This window comes from Cebus imitator, unplaced genomic scaffold (genome assembly GCF_001604975.1).
Source record: "Cebus imitator isolate Cc_AM_T3 unplaced genomic scaffold, Cebus_imitator-1.0 Scaffold57, whole genome shotgun sequence".
In the NCBI taxonomy this organism is placed as follows: domain Eukaryota; kingdom Metazoa; phylum Chordata; class Mammalia; order Primates; family Cebidae; genus Cebus; species Cebus imitator.
Window position 1 is genome coordinate 1,231,787 of NW_016107372.1, and position 25,116 is coordinate 1,256,902.

The window sequence follows — 25,116 nt, forward strand, 5'->3', positions numbered from 1 at the left end:
AGAAAGAAAGAAGACAAATGTGTTGGAGAAAGAATAACAAGCATCTACTCCCAAATTTGTCCACTCTAGACACCAGTTCCCTGTAGGTTTTAATGGTCTCAGATCTAGGTATTTTAAATTGATGTTAATTGAAATAAAATCCTCTGTCAATTACTATTTCAGTAAATAAACTCATCAAAATTATTTTTAAATTTTAGTTTATGTTATAGTGTATGAATTCTATAAAACATTGTACATTTATGGAGAATGCCTGTTTCTGTTCTAGTTTCTCCAGAGCCATTCGCCCCAGCTCCAGAGGGCACCATGGAACACCATTCCCTCAGCTGGAAGCAGGACCATCTCCAGTGATCTCTGATTCTCCTCTTTTTTTCTACTTTACAGGAGAACTTACAGAAATACTTGAAAAATATGAAAGCATATCTGCCAGGTTGTAACATAATAAACTTTACTTACTTCAAACATTTTATCTGTGATGAATTCACGGTCACGGAGGCCCTCAAGGAATGGAAATGTCTTTTTTATTGCATTTGAAATCTCCAGCTTATGTCTTTTGAAGTGCTTGAATACAGTGTCATAGAGAAGCCCGTCATCTACATCCTGGTTTTTCATGAACATCCTAGGAAATAAGGACACCATGTGAAAATGGTCATCAAGATTCTGAGGTGTTTGTAGAGATGGTAAAATGAATCTAAATAAAATCTAACCTTGAAAATGTATCTTAACAACTGAGAGAAAAGAAATCTGATGAAATAAAAATAAGATGTCCCTCTCTAGTCTATAGCTTTAGGAAGGAAATACCATCATGTATCATAAAATTAATTCGTAAATAATACAGTGTGGTTTAATAATGATAACAATACCACATTATTGAGAATTTCATGAGAATATCAGTGACACCTCCTGGAACATTTGGTTCTGCTTTGTGCTAATATAAATTTGTCTATACTATTGTTATATATACAGTTCATCATTTTAGGCATCTGAATTTCAGAAATTGCTGCTGTTTCCTGTTAAAGCAATTTTAAAGCTGAGTCTCTAATTTCAGTTCTTAGTTGATCATGTTATTGCTTTGATAATGTTTTAATCAACATCTCAGTATTCCTAAATGTTATGAAAACTTAGGAGCTTTTTTTATCCAACCAGAAGAGAATTATTGGCACTTCGCAGTAGGCAACACGAAGCAGGAAACAATAATGTCACATTATTGTTTTGAATTCCTGTAAAAAAAAAAGTTTCTGGTTAAAGATCAGTAAAATGTTAACAAAGGAATTAGATTCACAATGACAAGAGAATGGTGGAGGCCAGTGAGCACTAAGAGATTTTAAATAAGATCTTGAAGACAGAAAGTGGTCAGAAAAGTGCTAGTTGCAGTAGTAGGTAGGGGATGCTCCCGGGGTTAGGAAAATAGTCTTGGCGCCCTACAGAATTTGGAATAAACAGTGGAGATTTGAAGGGAGACACACGGTAAAAACTGATTTGTTATTTGAAAAATGAACAAAGCAGTGCATACACTGCCTGTCAATCTGCATACTGACCACCTGCAGCCAGGCAACCTCTCAGGGGCAACCATTGCTGTCATTTCTTCTGTCATATGTTAATACTGCCTGCTGTTGGATTTCATATAAATGGGTGAAATATACACATGTTTTTGTGTCTGCCTTCTTTTGCTTATTATCCATATTACTGGATTGAACAGTATTTTGTTCATTTTTATTGTCGAGTGGTATTCCGCTGGGCGAATCTACCACAATCTGCTTACTCATTTTTCTGTTGATGGACATTGGATTGGATTCCAGTTTGAGATTAGTATAAATAAAACTGCCGTTCTTGTGCAAGTCTTTTTGTGGCAAGATGTTTTCATTTCTCTTGGGTAACTATGTAGGAGTGGAATCACTGGGTCATTGTGTAAAAGTAAATTTAACCATTCTAGAACATGCCAAACTGTTTTCCAAAGACTTCCTTTCTAGTTTTAGCTATTCAAGTGTGCACAATGTGATATCTCATTTTAGTTTTAATTTGTATTTCTTTAACAATGAAATTATGTCAAGCACATTTCCATGTGTTTACTGGCAATTTATTTATTTTTTGGTGAAAAATGTTCAAATGTTTGGCCCATTTATATTACTAAATTTTCTTTTATTTATTAATGGGTAGGAGTTTTTTTTATAGATTATGGATAGAAGTATATTGTCTGATTTATGTATTGTAAATATTTTTCCCTCAGTCTGTAGCTTCCTTTTATTTTCTTAATTATGTCTTTTGATGGGAAGAAATCTTTAATTTTGATGAAGTCCAATTTATTTATTTGTTTGTTTGTTTGTTTGTTTTATGATTAATGACTTCAGTGTACTATCTAAGAAGAATTTGCCACTCTAAGGTCATGAAAATATTCAAAAAGCAATTTACAATATAAGCATGGGTTTATATCTGTACTTCTCATGCCATAGCATTGATCTGTTTATCTACCCTTATGCTGATATGATTTTGTCTTAAATATCATGGCTTAAAACTTGAAGTCAATTAGAAAAGATTGTCTTGGACTTTCCAGATTATTTGATTTGCCACATACCTTTCAAATCAACTTGTCAATTTCTGCAAGAAAAGCTTTCTGGATTTTTCTTGGATTTGAATTGAAACTATAGATAAATACGGTGGAACTGACAACAATATTGAGCTTGCAATCTGCTAGCATCATATATTTCTCCATTTACTTAGAATAATTTTACACAGCTGTGTTAACAGCTTTCAGCATAAAAATAAGCACAGCTTTCATTAAATTGATTCCTATTTTATTATCTCTGGTGCTACTTTAAATAATATTGCTTTTCAAATTCCTACCATTGTATGAAAATATAATTGGTTTGAAAAATATTAACCATATATTTACGGTATTGCTAAGTTCATGTATTAGTTCTAGTAAATTATTACATATTTCCTTTATATTTTAAAGAAAATAATCATGTCATCAACAAATAAAAACAGATTCACTGTTTTTATCCCCAAATAACAATTATTTCTTTTTTTGGATCTTATTTCACTGGTCTGGAGTTTAAATACAATGTTGAAGAGAAGAGGTGAGAGACGACTTCCTTGCCTTATTTCCAATTTTAAGGAAAAAGCAACTAGAAAAGCACTAAATATGATGTTTGTTACACCTTTACACATATTCTTACCTTTTTCCCTTTCTTTCTCTTTCTCTCTCTCCTCTCTTTTTCTTTCTTTCTTTCTTTCTTTCTCTTTCTTTCTTTCTTTCTTTTTCTCTCTTTCTTTCTTTTTCTCTCTCTTTCTTTCTTTTTCTTTCTCTCTTTCTTTCTTCTTTCTTTCTTTCTTTCTCTCTCTTCCTTTCTTCCTTCCTCCCTCCTTTCCTTCCTCTCTTCCTTCTCTTCCCTTCCTCTCTCTCTTCTCTTCCCCTCTCCTCCCCTCCCCTTCTCCTCCCTTTCCCCTTCCCTCTCCTTTCCTTCCTCTTTCCTTCCCCTTTCTCTTCTCTTTTCCCTCCCCTCCCCTTGTCTTCCCTTCCCTTCCCTTCTCTTCCCTTCCTTCTTTGAAGGTTTCACTCTGCTGTCCAGGATGGAGTGCATCACAGCTCATGACAGCCTCACACTCCTGGGCTCAAGTAATAGTTCCACCTCAGCTTCCTGAATAGCTAGGACTACAGATGCATGTCACCATGTCCAGTTAATTTTTTATGTTATTTTTATATTTTGCAGAGATACGGTCTTGCTTTGTGGCCTAGGCTGGTCTTGAATACCTGGCTTCAAGTGATCTTCCCACCTTGGCCTCTCAAAGAGTTGGGATCACAGCTGTTAGCCACTGTGTTTTGCATTTCTACCTATTTCTAATTTGCTGAGAATTTTATCATGAACATATGTTGAATTTTATCAAATGCATCTCCCAAGATATTCATATGATTTTCCTACCTATTTCTAATTTGCTAAGTTCCTACCTATTTCCAATATGCTGGGAATTTTATCATGAACAGATGTTAAATTTTATCAAATTCATTAATGACATATTAATATGTTTTTCCTTCTTTATTTTTTAATTGGTAAATCACATTGATTGATTTCCAAAGCCTACTCTTAATTAGAAACAAATAACCACAGATCAATAGACACTTGAGTAAATCAACAAACTTAGAATGTTGAGCAGGGTTGGTGATGAAAAACTGAGTTAAAAAATTTTTTTAAGCACGGAAACAATATAGTGGAACAGTATGGTTTCAGATCAACTGTAACAATTACAGAAATACAGATTAAACAATGAATTTGAAAAGTTGAAGGTAACTACTAATTAAGTAAAATCAGACATTATAAAACCTATGAAACACTGAAAATAAAAATAAAGAGCAAACATAGTTTGCATTTTTAGAGAGATAAGAAAAACAGTGAATTATAAAAGGCAAAACAGAAAAAATGTTGAAAAATTATAACACTGAATATGCATGAAAAAATGATACTGAAAGGCAATATCAATGATATTGAAAAGGCATCGTCAATATTGTTGATATTGATACTGATTGGAATCAAAGATAGAATCCAACTGAACACACAGTGACACAAAATATGTTGAAATGAAAAATATGCAATTTATAGTATGCAACTTTAAGTAAAACAAAAAGCAGAACAGTTCCCATTAATGTCAATTCAAAATTCAAGAAACAAATAATGGGAAAAATGTTTTGTGAGCATTGCAAAACAATTCACCCCTAGTTTTTTACTCTTTCCATGTACCAAAAATGGACAAAATATACAGGTTCTACATAAATTAATAAGAAGGATTTATTATTTAATATTGTGACTTAAAAACAGAGGAATACATTATCAATATTTAGCATAATCTTGGCCACAAAAGTCTCAGTAAGTTACAATCAATAGAAGTGAAACAGATTGTATAATGAAAATAAATTTCTTAAGATTTTAGAAAACAAAACAAAGCACACTGTGTTGGGTAAAAGATGAAATAAAACTTGTAGCTGCAGGGTATTTAGAAACAAAAAGAAAGAGAAAGAGAATGACAATGAGATTAAATAAGAGAAAAAATAGTTCAATATTAGAAAATCTCTATAATTTTACATCAATAAATGAAAGGAGAGGTATTTAAATATATTCACAAATGGTTTTAACAGGGAATTTGATAAGTCTTAACAACGATTTTTTAAAGTAAAAACTCTATGTGAAATAAAAACTAACATAACATGAACTCTAATATCAGCAAATGTTATAGTAAATATGAATGGTGAAGTTATTTAAATAGAAAACAATATCATAATGTCTACCATTACCACCATTATACATATATACACATATATATGTGCATGTGTGCATGTATGTGTACAAATATATATATATGCACATACACATATGCATATTTTGGAAGCTTTACCTAATGTGATAGACTACGAAAATAAAACAATTAGTATAAATACTAAAATAGGGTACACTATTATGTGTTCTATAATTACATACATAGAAAAGCTAAAGACCTAATAAAATTCATAAGAACTAGAAAATTAATTTGCCAAATGATATGGTTTGGTGCTGTGTCCCCGCCCAAATCTCATGGCAAATTGTAATCCTCACATGTTGGAGAGGGACCTGGTGGGAGATGACTGGCTCATGGGAGCAGATTTCTCCCATGCTGTTCTCGTAATAGTGAGTGAGTTCTCACGAGAAAGATCTGATTATTTAAATGTGTGGCATTTCCTTCCTTGCTCTCTCTCTCTCACTCTCTCTTGCTCTGACATGTGAAGAGGTGCCTGCTTCCCCTTCACCCTCCACCATAATTGTAAGTTTCCTGAGACCTCTCAGTCATGATTCCTGTTAAACTTGTGGAACTGTGAGTGAATTAAACATCTTTTCTTTATAAATTACCCAGTCTTATGTAGTTCTTTATAACAGTGTGAGAAAGAACTAATACACCAAAGAGTATGAATAAAAAATACATATGTATAACTTATAGTTCTTATTTGGAACAACATAAGTTAAAAAAATAACAGACTCAATACTAAATACGTGCATACATACATATATATGTGTGTGTCTTAAAGGTATAAGACCAATATAAAGAAAACTACAAAAATTTTATTGAAGGAAATTAAATAAGTTCCAATAAATGGAGATACAAAATGTCCCCAATTCGAGAAAAAAAGTAGTAATTTTAAAACATCAATTTTTCTGAAATTATTATGTAAGTATGGTGTATTTACAACCAGAAACCCCATTAAAACTGAATAAGGGCCAAGTGTGGTGGCTAATGCCTGTAATCTCACTCTGGGAGGCTGATCCCTCAAGTTCAGGAGTTCAAGACCAGCCTGGATAACATGACAAAACGCTGTCTCTACAAAAAAAAAACAAAAATTAGCTGGATGTTGTGATGTGCACCTATAGATCTAGCTATGTGAGTGGCTGAGGCAGGAGGATCACTTCAGCTGGTGAGGTGGGGGTTACAGTGAGCCGAGGTCACACTGCTGCACTCCAGGCTGGGTAACAGTGAGACTCTGTTTTTTGTTTTTTTTTTTTAAAAAAACCCTGGATAAAATAATGTAAGTATTTAAATGAAAGAACAAATATCTGAGTCAGTCAAGAACAATTTGAGACAAGAATAGTTAAAGGAAATTTTTTCTTAATAGATTTAAATGTTTTTAAAAAGCAATACAGATATGAAAGACAGTGTAGAAAAACATTTCAATACATATGACAAAGGGTTAATATATCTGATATTAATAGGCAGAGACTAAAGTCTATTAATAAAAACATGATCAAAAAACCCTCCAAAATGAACCTGAGAGACAGGCAGCTTAAAGAAAAGAAAATTAAAATGTCCAATAAACATATGAATACATTAAAACTAAAACATGAATGAGAAACCATTTCTCACCCATTAGATTTGCAAACACAATTCCATTAGTAATGCTTTGCCAGATGGGAGAAGATTCACAGAAACAGGCACTCATGGCTGGTGTGAGCATGAATTACTATAGTCTTCTCAGAAAAGATTTGGCAGTAACTGCTAAATTTTAAGGTATATTACTTTTGGAATCTATACTATGGAAACGAAAAGATAAACGTGTCTTCTAGAAACAAGAAATGCAGAACTTTCAATGCTCCCCATTTCTTTTTCTTTTTTTCTTTTTAATTCTTCTTTTTTTCTTGACATTACCTGACTTCGTAGTAACAGTGCTCCCCATTTCTTTAAGAGTGAAAGCCAGGTCCTTACACTATTTAAAGGGTCTGAAATGATCCAACCGTCTCTCCTCTCCCCTTTATCTCTTCTGTCTGGCCACACTCACCTCTTTGTTGTTTCTTGACGAACCAGACATGCTCTAGCCTTAGGGAATTGATACTGGCTACTTCTTCTGCCTAGCATAGATACATGTATCTATACAGTGAACTAATTTCCTTGTCTCTTTTTGATCCTTGATTCACTATCACCTCTTCAATGAGGCTTGCTTTGACCAACCTATCTAAAATTACAACCACAATCCCCCAGCCTGCCCCCAGACTCCCAAGCCCCTTATCTGCCTCTATTTCTTTTTCCCATTCCCTTATCATTCCCTAACATATTAAATAAATTATGCATTTGTTTGTTTATTGTTTATCATCTTTTTCACTGTCTCTCTTCTCCCAAAAATATGTATGCCATAAGGGCAGTGGAGTCTGTTTTGTCCATTGATTTTTCTTGAGTACCTGATATATACAATGTGTTCAATAAATGTTTGTTGATTAGATGCTCACAAACACAAAAGTATTTATTGCAGCATTGCTTTTAGTAGCAAAATCAAACAAACAAAAACATATACCCTTAAACCTGAAAATAACATAACTGTCCATTTGGCTGAATGGTTGAGTGCATTCTCATAAATGTACACTGTTGAAATATTACATTGCTATTTAATTATAGTAATTTGGGTTGAAGGTAATCGTTTTATTGTTTAATGAAAACATCATGTTCCAATTAATATATTATGATCCCCCTTTTATATGAATTAAACTAAAAAAGTCTTTCATTTGTGTATAAATTCAGAATAAATGTTAGGGAAGGCATGAAACCACTACACCCCAGATGTTAACACTGGCTTAGCGGACAGTTTCAGGGTTCTAATCAGTCCCTTCTGATCTTTCTTTTTACCATTTTTTGGTAACATCAGAGAAAAATAATAAATAAATAGAATAAGACTTTAGAGTATTTAATTTTCTTTTATTTTTGAGATGGAGTCTCTCTCTGTTACCCAGGCTGGAGTGCCGTGGCTCGATCTCGGCTCATTGCAACCTCAGCCCCTGGGTTCAAGCAATTCTGCCTCAGACTTTCTAGTAGCTGGAATTATAGCTGTGTGCTACCGTGCCTGGCTAATTTTTGCACTTTTAGTAGAGACAGAGTTTCGCCATGTTGGCCAGGCTGGTCTCAAACTCCTGGCATCAAGTGATCCACCTGCCTCGGCATCCCGAAGTGCTGGGATTACAGGCATGACCCACTGTGCCTGGCCTAGAATAAGTATATTTAATACCTCCAAAACTTATTCAGTGATATTGTTTCTATAAAACAACCAACTAGTAAACTCAGAAATTTAAAAGTTGAGTTTTCAAATTCAAAATTAAAGGTAGACAAAATAATAAAACATTTAGGAATGAATTGAACAAACAGAATGCAAGACTTATATGCTGAAAATGAAAAAACATTACTGAACGAAATGAATCATCTAAATAAATAGTGATAACCATGTTTGTGGATTGGAAGACTCTCTCTCTCTCTCTCTCTCTATATATATATATATATACACACACACATATATATTATGTGTATATATATATATATATATATTTTTTTTTTTTTTGAGATGGAGTTTCGCTGTCGTTACCCAGGCTGGAGTGCAATGGTGTGATCTCGGCTCACCGTAACCTCTGTCTCCTGGGTTCAAGCAATTCTCCTGCCTCAGCCTCCCAAGTAGCTGGGACTACAGGCGTGCGCCACCATGCCCAGCTAATTTTTGTATTTTTAGTAGAGAAGGGGTTTCGCTATGTTGACCAGGATGGTCTCGATCTCTTGACCTCGTGATCCACCCGTCTCAGCCTCCCAAAGTGCTGGGATTACAGGCGTGAGCCACAGCGCCCGGCCGGAAGACTCAATATATTTAACCTGGTAATTCTTTCCAAATTGACCTATAGACTCAGTGTGATTCCTATCAAAATCTCAAATGGCTTTTTTGAAAAAAATTGAGAAGCTGATCCTAAAATTTATATGGAATTGCAAAGAATCCAGAATAGCCAAAACAATCTCTAAAAAGAAGAAAACAGTTGGAAGATTTATACTTTCTTATTTCAACATTTATTATAAAGCTACATGAATCAACACAATTTCAGTACTGGCAGAAAGATATATAAAGATCAGTGAAACAGAATTGAGAGTGCAGAAATAAACCCTGTGGTTTTGACAATTGATTTTGAACGAAAGTGCCAAGGCAATTAAATGAGTAAAAGATAGTATTTTCAACAAATATTACAAGTACAATCGCATAGATACATGCAAAAATATGAATGTATACCCTTACCTCACATCATATACACGAATCAACTCAAAATGGATCATGGATCTAAATGTAAGAGCAGTGCTGGCTTCATGAGCATGCATCCTGTGCAGTCACAAAAGACTCTGTGCTTAGTTTAGTGCTTTGCTTTTACTGTTCTGAAATCCTTAATAATTTGTGAACAAGGATCCCCCCCATTTTATTTTTCACTGGGTTCCCCAAATTATATAGTAGTCTTCTAAAAAAGTGAAAATGATAAGACTTGTAGAAGAAAACAAAGTAAAAATATTTGTGAATTTAGGTTAAACAAAGAGTTAGCTACAACATCAAAAGTATGATCCCTAAAAGAATAAATTGATAAATTGAAATTTAACAAAATTGAAATCTTTTGTGTTTCAAGTATACTATTGAGAAAAAGAAAAGATGAGCCACACTCTGGGAGAAAATACTAGCTAATTTTATTTTCAATAAACTACTTGTATTCAGATATGTAAAGAATTCTGACAATAAGATAACCCAATTTAAAAATGGGCAAATGATTTGAATAGATATTTCTCCAAAAGACATATGGAAGATAATAAACACATGAAGACATGCTCAGTATCATTAGTCATTAGAGAAAAGCAAATTCAAACCACAACAAAACAGTAATATGCATTCATTGGAATGGCTACAAACACATAAAATAACAAGTTTTAGCAAAGATGTGGAAAAACTGGAACCCTTACATGTTGCTATAAAATGGTCTTTTGGAAACAGTATAAGAGATTTTGTGAAATTTAACTATAACATTACTATAACTGTTAGTATAATGTTACTACATTTGCATGCAAGTCTTTGTGTGGATATATGTTTTCACCCCCATGATGCAAAGTTGGATCAACATACACAAATCAATGCATGTGATTCATCACGTAAACAGAACTAAAGACAGAAACCACATGATTATCTCAATAGATGCAGAAAAGGCCTTTGAAAAAATTCAACATCTCTTCATGTTAAAAATCTCTCAATAAACTAGATATTGAAGGAACATATCTCTAAATAATAAGAGCCATAAATGACAAACCTATAGCCAACATCACACTGAATGAGCAAAGGCTGGAAGCATACCCCTTGAAATCCAGCACAAAACAAAAACATATGCTGCTGAGTTCGGTTTGCCAGTATTTTATTGAGTATTTTTGCATCAATGTTCATCAAAGATATTGGCCTGAAGTTTTCTTTTTCTGTTTTATCTCACCACTCCTATTCAACATAGTATTGGAAGTTCTGGCCAGGGGAATCAGGCAAAAGAAAATAATAAAAGGTATTCAAATAGGAAGTCAAATTATCTTTGTTTGCAAATGACATGATCCTATATCTAGAAAATCCCATTGTCTCAGCCCAAAAGCATCTTAAGCTGATAAGCAATTTCAACCAAGTCTCAGGATATAAAATCAATGTGCAAGGACTGCTAGCATTCCTATACACCAACAACAGGCAAGCAGAGAGCCAAATCATGAATGAACTCCCATTCACAATTGCTACAAAGAGAATAAAATACCTCAGAATATAGCTAACAAGGGACGTGAAGGACCTCTTCAAGAACCACTAACCATTGCTCAAAGAAATCAGAGAGGACACAAACTAATGGAGAAACACACCATGCTCATAGATAGAAAGAATCAATATCATGAAAATGGCCATATTGCCCAAACTAATTTATAGATTCAATGCTATTCCCATTAAACTGCCATGGACATTCTTCACAGAATTAGGAAAAACTATTTAAAAATTCATATGGAACCAAAAAAGAGCCCAAATAGCCAAGTCAATCTTAAGCCAAAAGAAAAAAGCTTAAGACATCACGATACCTACTTCAGATTATACCATAAGGCTACAGTAACCAAAACAGCATGGTACTGGTACAGGAACTTATACACAGACCAAAGAAAAGAATAGAGAACTCAGAAATAAGACCACACACCTACAACCATCTGATCTTCAACAAACCTGACAAAAGCAAGCAACGGAGAAAGAACTCCCTATTTAATAAATGGTGCTTAGAGTGCTGGCTAGCCATATGCAGAAAATTTAAACTGGACTTCTTCTTTATACCATATACAAAAATTAACTCAAGATGGATTAAAGACTTAAATGTAAAACCCAAAACTATAAAAACCCTAGAAGAAAATCTAGGGAATACCATTCAGGACATATTCACAGGCAAAGATTTCATGACAAAAAAACCCAAAGCAATTGCAACAAAAGCAAAAGTTTCCAAATAGGATTCAATTAAACTAAAGAAACTATTAGCAGAGGGAAAAGACAACATAGTGAATGGGAGAAAAATTTTGCAATCTATCCATCTGAAAAAGGTCTAATATCCAGAATCTACAAGGAACTTAAACAAATTTACAATTTTAAAAAAGCCATTAAAAAGTGGACAAAGGACATCAACAGACACTTCTTAAAAGAAGACATACATGTAGCCAACAATCATCTGAAAAAACGTTCAACATCACTGATCATTAGAGAAATGCAAATCAAAACCATAATGAGATACCATCTCACACCAGTCAGAATGGCTGTTATTAAAACGTCAAAAAACAATAGATGTGGCAAGGTTGCAGAGAAAAAGAAAGCTTTTACACTGTTGTTGGGAGTGTAAGTTTACCCATTGTTGAAAACAGTGTGGCAACTCCTCAAAGACCTAAAGGCAGAAACACCATTTGACCCAGCAAACCCATTACTGCATATATACCTAAAGGAATATAAATCATTCTATTATAAAGATACATCCACATGTATCTTTAGTTCTAGTGTTGATCTTCCCCTGTCCTGCCCTCTCTTCCATCTGGCATTAATTACTACACTCTTATTCATTACAATATATTGCCTTTCAAATATGGCAAAGCCTCAGAAAGGACTACGCACTAGGCCACAAAAGAAGCAATAGATTCTAACAAATGAAAATCCTAAAAAACACATTTCTAACCACAGTGTGACAGGATCAGAGTAAGCAAGCAAAAGGACAGTGGATGACTTCCCCGACTCATTCCACTGAGAAATTTTAAAAGCTGCTTCCAAACACTATGTTAGGTTAACTAGGAAATCAAAATCAAAATAACAAATGGCTAAGAAACTCCAACGAAAACATTATTCATTACAAAGGCCAAATGTTACCAAAGTGGCACAGAGGTGAACATTCATGGCCTAAAATGCATTTATTAGAAAATAAGAAACACTGACAAGTAACTTAAATTTGAAAAACTTCATTTATTTAAAAAAGAAACAGAGCGCAATGTAATACCCTCAACGAAGTTGAAGAATTACAAAAGAAAACATATAGAAAAACATAAAAATGTTAAGCAAGATGTAATTACATCTCAAACAAAAAATAAGAGTAATGGATCAATAAAAGCTAAAGGTGGTTCATTTAAAAGACCAACAAAGTGGAAAGATTGATCAAAAGAACAAAGAAAAAGACAATAATAAACAATGGAAGGAATAAGAAAAACAGTATGTCTTCAGAGAAGGAAAGAATTAAAATTTTATAAAAGAAATTCCTTTACAGCTTTCTACCAATAAATAAGAGAATCTAGGAAAAATGTTACTTTTTAGGACAATATAAATGATAAAAACTGCCTCAAAGGTCAGCATAAGAACTAAAAATAAAAGAAATAGATAATATGTTTACAGACCTACCCTAAACTACTTTCACCCCACACCTACACACAGAGACATCAGTTTCAAATAGTTTAAAGGACAATTTTCAGCAATCCTTCAAGTAACAGGTAATGCCTGTATTAAACAAATCATTCATTAATATATATATATATATATATATTTAAAATTTTAATCATCCCCAATTATTTCATAAGGTTGTTACAGTTTTGCTATCAACACCAGACAAATATAAAATAAAAAGTGTTGCTTATAAACACATGAGGTAAAATCCCACAATAAAATACATGTAAATCCAACACAGGAATGAAAGGAAAAATCATGTGACATGACCATGTAGGTGTTATCTCAGGAATTCCAGTGTAGTACCGGAGTGAGCAGAAAATCAATTGCCTCCTGGATTTATCCTGGCATATACATCAGACTGAGTTGTGGTTTCCCTGACAAATTCGTGTAGATGTGGAATGTAGTATCTGGCCCTCAGCAGCTTAGTTAGTCCTACCTGTCCTAAGTGTGTGTCCTGATGTGTGTTCCTAAGTAGGACCCGTCCTAAGGTCTTGGGGACCACAGTCCTTGTGTCTGGCAGAATCCACCATTCTGGGAGGGACAGAATTGGGGCTGGTAGAGTTACAAGCAAGGGGGCCACCCTATTATGTCACCCAGGCAGGGAGGGGGCCATGCACAGTAGGGGGCTGGAGATTTCAAAGGATTTTTAATAGAAGGATATTGTAAGCTTAATGCAATGGGAGCTGACAGACTTGTGTTTTTCTCTTTAGATATTTATGGGAGGATGATTTGAGCTAGCACAGAAGCGAGAAAAGACTGACAGGGTATATAGCCATTGTGACTGGTCACGCCAGAGGGGTTCTTCTCCCTTGGTTACTTTCAGGATCTCAGGCCTGAAGCCTACTTTTCACAGGAACTGGATGCAAAGTACTACAACTCCTTTATCAGGAGGAGAGGCACTTGCTCCAAGCCTGCCATACAGCACATGCCCTTTCAGGCAGGGACACCACCACATGGATTTTTGGTTCTTGTCTTGGTCTGGCTGTTTTCCCACGTACTGCTTTTGTTCTGTGACTGCTCTAGGCATTTCTTCCACTATAAGCTACTATATGGTTATATAGTAGGATTTTATAAATCAGCACTAAATGAGTTAGTATAGCTCCGACTACATGCAGGATTATATAAAGGAAATGGCTGAGTAATATTACCTTAAACTAAGATATTCTTTAGGCACTGGTTGTGCCTCTGGTCTGGACAGTTTTTTCCTCGGTGCCCATGGAGGGTATTACCCATATATTAGGAGGGGCCCGTGTGTGGGCCTCCTAGTTGCCCCCTTAACCCCTGCTAAAAGATACTGGTGAAAAGCGTTCAGAGACTGGTGACTCCCGAGGTGTTGGAGCCCCACTGGGGTCAGGTAGAAGGAAAAATGTCTTTAATCCGGTCTCAGTTTTCCTCTATTATACCTTTCACCAGACCTATAATGGCCTTAAGGGCCTTTTATTTAATTCTGCTTTTCTCTTCGGTGGTAAACAGAATGATAAGTAACTGCTGACAGTTATTCCAAGTGGGGCGATGAGTCTGCAGAGTGGACTCCAGGAGTCCTGTGAGTGTCTGAGGCTTTTTAGAGAATGGAGGCTGCTGAGCCTTCCAATTGTACAAGTCACTTGAGGAAAAGGGGATGTGGACAAAGAATGGGTGAACCCACTGTCTTCCATTGGGGGTGCCTCTTGGAGGGGTGGAATCCCGGGTGGGTGTAGGGCCCCACTGCAGGTATGCAGTGGGGACAAGGGCTGGCCACTCGTGCTGTCTGGGGTAGGGTGTTGAGGTTCTTGCCTAGAAGGCCTAGGGTAAGGTGGGGGCAACTCTTGGTCCTCCGCGGCCTTTTGTATACATTTGATTAACCATGGTGGGTGGCGTCGGACCAGATTCAGCCACTGATCAATGTATGGGTGTTGGTCAGGGTGCCCAGGGGACCCGTCACAACGTTCCATACTGCTTGGGTGAATTTTGGATTGTAGATTCCCGTGTCTGGCTACCCCACTCCAAACGATGGCCACTTTAGTTCACACAATGTGCAGAGCTTTTCCAGTTTTAACTTTTCCCCATATTGTCCTGAAAACCCCACTTTGAAACTGTCCATCATGCATTGGAAGGGGGTGAAGGGCCAGGAGCTAGATCACCTCATTTGGTTTTTCTCTGGGTCCTGGAACCGGTTTTAACTAGACTTTTTTTGTTTGTTTGTTTTAAGCCAATTTAGATGGAAAAGTTCTGCTGTAGAGAGAGCCAATTCTAACCAAGATGAATTATACTGAACATGAAGTTCTATAGCTTTCAGCTTTTGAATATTCCCAAGAAGTTTCCTTCTAGATTTAAGACTGGCTCCCACTGAGGATTTGAAACAGCAACATTGCAGTTGCAGGCCCTATACCTTAACTACTGTGCTAACAGGCCACTTGTAGTAAAGGCAGGCAGAAAGTTTTCTTGAGTCATATTCTGGATGCGATTACTGCACCCTGAGGTTGTGTGGCCTGCCTGAAAGCTGGGTGGGGCTGGCGGTCAGCAGAGAAAGGAAAAAAAAAACAATTTTGGTGTCAGTTTAAAACTGAGCTCACAGCCACCTTCAGCTTGCAGCCACACTGAGCTCGCTGCTGCTAGGCTGGCTGCGAGTTTCCTGCCCCTGTGGTTTTTGGTCACCTTGACATAGGGACCCTAAAAAGCATTAAATTTCTCTCTCCCTATTTCTCTCTCTTCTCACTCTCTCTCTCCTTTTCTCTCCTCTCCTCTCTCTCTGTCTCTCCTTGTCCTCTCTGTCTCCTCTCTTGTTCTTGTACTCTCTCCTCTCTTCTCTCTTTTGACAGAAGAGAAAATTACTCCTTTTTCACCCTAAATGGGTGAAGAGGGCTGGTAGTTTCTTATTTAAGGTTTGATTCCCTAAGACAGAGAAAAATTACACACAAGTTGCTGAGGGCGGAATTTTCTCTTGGACATTAAAAAGAGAAAGAATTAGGAAAGGAAGAATGAGGCCTCATGATAGAAAAGGAATAGGAAAAGGAAAGAGAACAGAGTTATTTCCAGGAGCATGAAGTCAGTAAAGGTCCCCTGCAGCCAGTGGTCCGTCAGCCACGGTAGAATGTTTTCTACCTTAAGGGAAGCAGGTCTGAACCATTGTATAACAGCCAACAAAAGTTTAGCAAAACTGGTGAATCTACAAAACAGACAGAACCACATATAGGATTGACAGACAAAGGATGGGTGCACCCCAGATGGGAGACCAGTCTGATGCCTGCCCAGCCATGTTCCTGAAGGGATATTTCAGGATGTCTTGGCTAAGGTGTCCCCGTATAAACCCCGGGCCTGGTTACCTCAGAATTTTTGGTTCTGAGATGAATCCTTGTTATGCCTTATGACGCTCCCATGGAACCGTGGGTGAAGGCCCTCACAAGCCCTGTAGCCTACTGGCCATGGGACTACATATATACACATTCGTTTTCACACTCACACAGAGGTTATGGAAAACAACCAAGCACTGATACCCACTATACCAGCTACCAGATGCCAGAGCCTCAGGTGACATCTTAGGGAGGCTTGCCAGGGTCAGAGTTGCAGTGACTGTGTCCGGTCCCCTGGCTCAGGCTACAGATACCAATGGACCGGTCCCCAGATTCCAGAACAGACTTACCTCTGGAGGTTCCCAGGACCCTGAAGAATTTTGAGTGAATGTCGGCAGCGCAGTTACACAGTCACCATGGGGCCTGAACCCTGGTGCCCTGGAACGTCTCAGTGGGTGCCTCCCCTAGGGATCCCCGGGGTGGGGGCAACCACCCGGCCGGGGCTCTGAGATGGCTTTTGTCTGGTGATGGATGGAGAAAGATCTCACTGGGGCCTCCAGATGTAGCACCGGAGCTAGCAGAAAATCAACACCAAGACAAAAGTATGCCAAATTGCAGGGTCTTTATTGCCAGCAGCCACGGAGGGCTCATGTCTCTCCAACCTGTGGCCCCGAGCTCAGGGGGAGCAAGGCATTTAAACTGCAAAACCACATCCTTTTCTTGTTCAGGGGGGCACAGGGGTGTGCAAGGCAAGCTGCCTGTACAGAAGCTAAAGTCTGTGGTTTGTTGCAACGGAAGGGGGGTAGCAGTGGAGACTTTTACCCTAACACTTCTGAAAATTGATGTATATTAACTGTTCTGAGAACGACACCTCTGCCCAAGTGGTTTCTCTATAAGATGGCAGTGCTTAGGCTTCAGTTCTAGCCCCTACCACACCAGGACAAATCACATTAGAGAATCAGTCTCGGTATTTGGTTAAGCCTGGCAGGTTAAACACACCTGCATTCATCTTTGTTCCCTGTGAAATCTCATGATAATAGAGAGTCACAGGCAGAGAAGCAGAACGAACCAGGTAATAGGAGACAAAAGGACATCTGATAAGAGATAACAAAACATTTCAGAAGATAGGTGGATACATGGCAGCTAATTTCACAGAATAAAATGCCTGATCGCTTGTAGAGAAAATGCTGACAAGGAGTAAGCCCATGTATGTTTTTGAACTCTGGAAGTGGCCAGGAATTAGAGGCACTATTTCTTCAGAAGATAAATTGGAAGGTGAAAATCCAAATGCAGTACAGTCAGTGAGAGGCATTCCTTACACAGTGCTCCTAATCAGACTTTTAGTGTCTCATTCCTAAATGTGAATGGACACCCAATGGACAAGTGATGAATTATTTCAGAACAAGCAAATAATGGAGTGGGAGCTAGGAAAGAAACTTGGAAAAAACAGATGTAATTGTAAAATATTGGATTTCTTGAAATGACAACAAGATGCTATAAGAGAAAAAAAACTTTTTTTTTTTTTTTTTTTTTTTTTTTTTTTGAGACGGAGTTTCACTCATATTACCCAGGCTGGAGTGCAATGGCGCGATCTCGGCTCACCGCAACCTCCGACTCCTGGGTTCAGGCAATTCTCCTGCCTCAGCCTCCTGAGTAGCTGGGATTACAGGCACGCACCACCATGCCCAGCTAATGTTTTGTATTTTTAGTAGAGACGGGGTTTCACCGTGTTGACCAGGATGGTCTCGATCTCTTGACCTCGTGATCCACCCGCCTCGGCCTCCAAAAGTGCTGGGATTACAGGCTTGAGCCACCGCGCCCGGCTGAGAAAAACAACTTTTTAAAAGGGCTTTTGGAAGTTAAAAATATGATGGCAGAAATTTTTAAGTCACTAGAAGAAATGAAGGTCCTGAGAAAATGTTATAGAAGGTAGATTAAAAAGAAAACATACAAGATTGTCAAGAAAAAAGAAAAACAAGAAGCCTCTAAGAAGATCAGTCTAGGAAACCTAATAGCCAACTAACAAGAATTCCAAAACATAAAAGAGAGAGATAAGGCAGAAGGGAGAAAATAATCAAATAATATCACAAGCAAAATGATGAGAATTGAAATAAATTGGTCTCCATTTGAAAGGGCTCTGGAGAACTGAGCACAACACCAACACCAAGGCAAACCTTCATGAGATTTTAGAATCAAGGGATTAAAGAGAAGAGCCAGAAAGTTTCAGAGAGGCAAAACAGGTGACATAGAAAGACATATACACCATGGAATACTATGCAGCCGTTAAAAACGATGAATTCGTGTCCTTTGTAGGGACTTGGGTGAATCTGGAAACCATCATTCTCAGCAAACTGACACAAGACCAGAAAATCAAACACCACATGTTCTCACTCATAGGTGGGTGTTGAACAATGAGAACATGTGGACTCAGGGAGAGGAGCATCACAGACTGGGGGCAGTTGGCGGGGTGGAGGGGAGAGACAGCAGGGGATGGGGAGGGAGGGGAGGGTGGGGAGGGATAACATGGGGAGAAATGCCAGATATAGTATGCACCTAAAGTTAAATAAATTAATTTTTTTTAAAAAAGAAAGAATCAAGAATCAGAATGGCATCTGACTTCTTATTAACAATGCTGGAAACTGCCAGACAGTGAACCAAATTAATTTCCAAAGTATACATTTAGACTTACCAAATTGTTATACAGTTGTGAGGATTAAGAATAATTTTTCCAGATATGAATGATCTTAATATATATACCTTCTATGAATTCTTAGTCAGAAGTTTCCTGGATAATGTGGTAAAGTGAAATGAGATAGTAAAGCAAGAAAGAAGCATACATGTAGTTCACAAAACAAGACCCAACACTGAAGGTCAGTCTTGGAAGCTGAAACTAGCCAGAACTCATTGGATCAGGAGAATGGATAACTCCAGAAGGGCTTCCCCAAGAAAATAAAATGGAATTGATAAATTACACAATTTGTCTCACTGTCTTGAGAATTTTAGAGTTCTTCAGGGTGCTTGGGAAGAATTCATAATGAGGGCACACAAAATCCAGGCAAATATGTAAGAGGACAATAGTTACTTTTGGGAGGGATGTTGCACAAGAAAGGAAATGTGATCGTAATATAGTATATGACTTGGTTATGAACAACATTTAAATAGTCACCATAATGATAACACTGATTAAAGATGAACCTGTAACTGTGATGTATTACGAAAATGGATGGAGAATGAAAAGGAGTGTTATGGGAGAAGTCTTCATTTTCTGCCCTATTATATGAACAGATTAATGTGTGAAACTTGAAAAATTACAATAAGCTATATCAGTATATCATTTCAAATTACAGAAGTAGATACAGAAGGAAGAGCTGAAAGGTTAAAGATAATCCATATGGGAAACTGGACACAGTCTGGGAAATTGGCCAAAAAAGCTACTTCTGTTTCTTAAGGCCTTGTTGACTGTTTTATATTTCAATCTCTCTATGCATGTTTTACTTTGGAAAAATTAACAGCACAATTAATAAAAGCAAAATGAGATGATCATCTCAAAGATTGTTTGGCAAACATTTTGATAAATATCCTATACATGGTCTTGATTAAAAGAAATACCTTTTAGTAAACCAGAGCTTGCAGAAAGTGTCCTTAACTTGAAAAAAGGCATCTGTCAGAAAGTCTCAAGATAAACGTTATAAGAATTCCCCCGAATGCAGGAACAAAACTAAAATGCTCATTTTTCTTGTTACTATTTGGTATTACACTGGCAATTCTGCCTAATGTACTAAAGGGAAAAGAAAGAAAAAAGTAAGAAAAAGAAAAACTTACAGGTATAAATTCTGAAAAAGAACAGACAAAGCTGCTATTTCGAAGATGTAATTATTTCTCCAGAAAAAAATACAAGACAATAGGAGGGAGAAGACCACTTGGAAAGTCTCCTATGCACAAGATCAGCAAACTAAAACAAATAGATTTCTCTTATGCCTGGAAGAAATAACTACAAAATGTAAAAGGAAAATGAGTTTCTGTTTACAAATACGATTTTAAAATGCCTAGCACTAAAGTGACCTAATAAGGACCCAAGATCAAAGAATTATAAATAAGTGCAGAGATCTGCCATGTTTCCAGCTGGGATCACTCAGAAGTTTTTAAAATGTAAGTTCTTGTTAAATTTATCTATTCATTTAGTGTCTCTCAATTGAATCCCAGCAAGAGAGGTTACAGAACGCTACCTAGAAAATCATAGCAACTAAAACATTTCAGTATTGAAACTAGAATAAAAAATATAACAGATCAGAACATGGGTCACCTACACAAATTTAAATGTAAGAGAGAATTTAGAACACTAGTTCCCTTTTATCCACAAGGGATGCTTCCAAGATCCCCAGTGGACGCCTGAAATTGCAGATGGTACCAAACTCTGTATATGCTATGTTTTCCCCTATCTATACATAAATGAGGCACAATGAGATTAAGAACAATATTTAATAATAAGGTAGATCAACTATAACATATACTGTAATAAAAGTTATATAAATGTGGTCTATTTCTCTCTCTCAAAATATTGTACTGTAGATATTAGCAACCTTAGCATATGATTTTGGTTTTTTTCAGGAAATTTCACATTTTCACTTAAAGGAAGCACTTGACGGCTTCTCTTTGGTAGGTCTGAGATGCCAGCATCAGTCCTAGTGTGCTTTGGGGCCGTTATTGACTAAAATAAGCGTTCCCTGAACACAAGCAGTGTCATAACGTGACAGTCGATCTGATTACCAGGGTGGCTACTCAGTGATTCATGGGTTGGTAGTGTCTACATTGCAGATACGCTGGAAAAACGGATAGTTCGCATCCTGTGGGGGATGGAGATGGGCAGCATGAGATTTCATCACTCTCCTCAGGACAGGAAGTAAGTTAAAGCTCATGAATTGTTTATTTCTGGAATTTTCCATGTAATGTTTTTGGACCATGGTTGACTATGAGTAACTGAAACCTCAGAAAGTGAAACTGTGGATAAGGGAGAACTACTATAGTTAATAAGAGCACAAAGAGATCCAATATCTGTGAAGAAATCTAGCAGAAGTACAAAATCTTCAGAGAGAAAATATATTTTAATAGAAAGTATTTCTAAGTTAATAATTTACATAAGCCATATTCATAAGAATGGAAGGCATAATATTGTATATATGTTGGTTCTCTTCAAATTTGTCTATAGAGTCAGGGCAATTCCACAGAAAATGCCATATTCTGACAGGCTAACTTGGGAACCCAAAGTTTAAGACATTTTGAAGGAAGAGGAAGAGATTTTGCTCCATCATCTGTCAAGAGTTTTTGGAAAGCTGCCATCACTATGGCAGTGGGGTATTGGCATAAGGAGAGGCTCTCACAGGCCAGGGGCAGAGAAGAGAGAACACAAAAACACACCCTGCCCCTATGGCCACTTGGTTCACAAGAAGTGGGGAAAAGGATAATATAATTAATGGTGTCCTCCGAAAAAATTGATAAGAATAAAAACAGAGCCTTCAAACTGTAGATCAGACAAAAAACAATTTGGTCTCAGCTAAAATAGGAACTGTGAAAAAATGTGGTTCTCCCAGTTTATGACCAAGCAAATGGGATATTTAGAGTGAGCTGCCCTGGTCCAGCCTGCCCAGAGGGGCTATAAGGCCACAGCAGGCACGAGGAACACAAGATCAGATTAAATCAATCTGGAAGAATATCTCAGAGATGATAAGGAGACTATCCCAAAGTTCTTAACAGTGCACAAAAACCTAAATAAAGCAAAAACATGAAGATTGAACATGAAATTAACAAAATGTGGATTACAGGGGAGCTTGCAGAGCTATAGAAACAAATTAGATCCTGCCTCAAAAATAAACACTATCAATTTAGGTGTTTTTTGTTGTTGTTGTTGTTGTTTTTAAATTGGAAATTACAAGAAACAAGAAAGCTGCTAAAAGCTAGATGTATTAATTTGTTTTCATACGGCTATAAAGGAGTAACCAAGACTGGGTAATTTGTGTTTGTTTTTTTTTTAGATGGAATTTTGCTCTTTTTGCCCAGACTGGGCAAAAAGATAGTGCAGTGACACGATCTCAGCTCACCACCACAAACTCCGCCTCCCGGGTTCAAGAGATTCTCCTGCCTCAGCCTCCCAAGCAGCTGGGATTACAGGCGCGTGCCACCATGCCCAGCTAATTTTGTATTTTCAGTAGAGACGGGGTTTCTCCATGTTGGTCAGGATGGTGTCGCACTCCCGACCTCAGGTGATTCTCCCACCTTGGCCTCCCAAAGTGCTGGGATTACAGGCATGAGGCACTGCACCTGGCTGAGACTGGGTAATTTATAAAGGAAAGAGGTTTAATTGGCTCACAATTCTGCATGGATAGGGAGGTCTCAGGAAACTTACAATCATAGCAGAAGGCAAAGGAGAGGCAAGTATCTTCTTCATAAGGCAGCAGGAGAGAGAGAGCGCAGGGGAAACTGTCATTTACAAAACCATCGTATCTTGTGAAAATTCACTCACTGTCAATGAGAACAGCATGGGAGAAACTGCCCCCATGATCCAATCACCTCCCACCAGGTCCCTCCCTCAGCACCTGGAAATTAGAATTCTGATTATGATTCAAGATGAAATTTAGGTGCGGACACAGAGCCAAACCATATCACTAGGTAATTGTTATGGAGGCAAAGTTTGAGACAACTATTATGAACTCAAAGCAAAAAACTGAAAAGACAAAAGCGCCGGGGGGAGATAAAAGCTGTGAAAGCTAAAGTTGTTCCAATGAAAGAATAATTTTGCCTAAAAATTGAAAAAGAAGATGTTGTCAGTGATTTTAGAGAAGAAACTTTTCCTGGAACAAAGGCACAATCAAATATGCCGCCTTAACACAAGAACAACTTTAAAAACTGAACGTCCTCATGGAGTGCCTCAGGAACTCTGCATCGCTTTATTTATAATGAGGGCGTATCTGTGTTTTAAAATCTATATCATAAGATGTTTATCCACGAAATTGTAAGCTGTTAATAAAAGTTACCATATACAAATGTAAGGGACAAGAAAAGTATATTTATACTTTGCAGAATATTTAGTGAACTTTCCCACATCATGAAAAAAAGACAAACACCCCAACTGAATCACACTGGCAAAATATAAACAAAAAATTACAGAAGAGGAAATTTAAGTGGCCAAGAAACATGAAACACTGTTCAGCTTTCCACATAATCAGGAAAATACAAATCAAAACAAAACGCAATTCTTCATCACCTTTGTGACTTTGGCTGTGTGTAGGAAGATGGTTTATCTCATTTGCTATTTGTGAAACACATTCAGCCTCCTAGAAAGACAGTTTGGCAGAATCTATAAACAAGTAGCAGCACCCTTTGCTTCGATAATTCTACTTTTTAAAGCTTAGACAAAAGATAAATACTTGTGTACATGCAAAAAACAAAAAGAAATATATAATCATTATTACAGCTTATTGGTAAATGTGAACAATTTAAAACATCTAAATGTCCTTCAATTGAAGAGTGGTTAAAAAATTATGGTATGTAAGTTCTTTGGAATAGTATGTATAAAAAGAATGAGGTAGATCTACATGCATTAAGGTAAAAAGATCTCTAAGATTTCCACCATTAAAGTGAGTAAAAATGCACAGTAGCACGTGCAATGTAATCCCATTTATTACAAAAGGAGAACACAAATTGTGTATTTACAAAAATATATTTCATACACATAAATGCATAGAAAAACGTGAGAAAAGTTATGCCCAAGACCCTTCACAGGACTGTGAAAGGAGGCTCTGAGGCAGGGTGAGTGGTGAAGGGGACTTTTTCCATTATATATTTATCCACTATTCGAAATCTTATGAGCAAGAATGTTATGTATTTCTTTTTCATTAACAAATTTAAAAGATGAGAATTGCTTGAACCCGGGAGACTGAGGTTACAGTGAGCCGGGGCTGTGCCACTGCACTCCAGCCTGGGTGACAGAGCGAGCCTTTTCTAAAAAAAAAAAAAAAAAAGTAGTGTTATTTATAAACTCTATTAAAGAAAAGATAGGATTTCCATCTCTTTTCCAGTCAGAGGCATCCCCCATCTTAGGACAGGAAATTGACATAAAAATAAAAATATTTAGCTTTCTGCCATCCTGGGCCTTTTTCTTCTTTTTCCTTCTTTGGATCAAGGTCAATGGTATCAGAACTCACACCCTGAGTCAGTCAAGGAAATAGCCCAAAGCCGACCGAGGCCTCTTGCCAAGACAGGTGAAACCACAGTACCTAGTGTTCAAAAGTAAGCCAGATGTTTACTCTGAAGTGTCTATTTTCTAAACTACCTTCTTTGACACGACATATGTGAAGGTGGAGAGGGCGGAGGGACGTGAAAGGGTTCCAAGATCACGAGGAAATAATAACTCCCAGTCACAAACGACTGAAATGACTGTTCTGAGTGTCCCAGCCAGCTGAGCAGTAGTTTCAAAACAAGAAAAGTCATGTGTGTTATGGCAAGCTGGACTCACGCAAACAGCTGTCCTGCTACAGCTGTAAAAATATGATTTCCTCATTACATTTTCTTTCATTTCATTATATGATACTACATACC

The 25,116-nt window shown here is 37.1% G+C and overlaps 1 protein-coding gene across 3 annotated transcripts in view; it reads right to left on the reverse strand.

The window, feature by feature from the left end:
• SP140L (SP140 nuclear body protein like) overlaps positions 1-25,116 on the reverse strand; it is a 62,516-nt gene that overhangs the window by 37,126 nt on the left and 274 nt on the right. For 2 of the 3 annotated variants that reach the window (XM_017529075.2, XM_037738729.1), the window contains exon 2: positions 454-616. In XM_017529075.2, the coding sequence (XP_017384564.1) occupies positions 454-616 (163 nt within the window). Of the gene's footprint in view, positions 1-453; positions 617-16,874; positions 17,095-25,116 lie in introns of those variants that run through there. The other variant, XM_037738730.1, reaches the window with a different exon arrangement.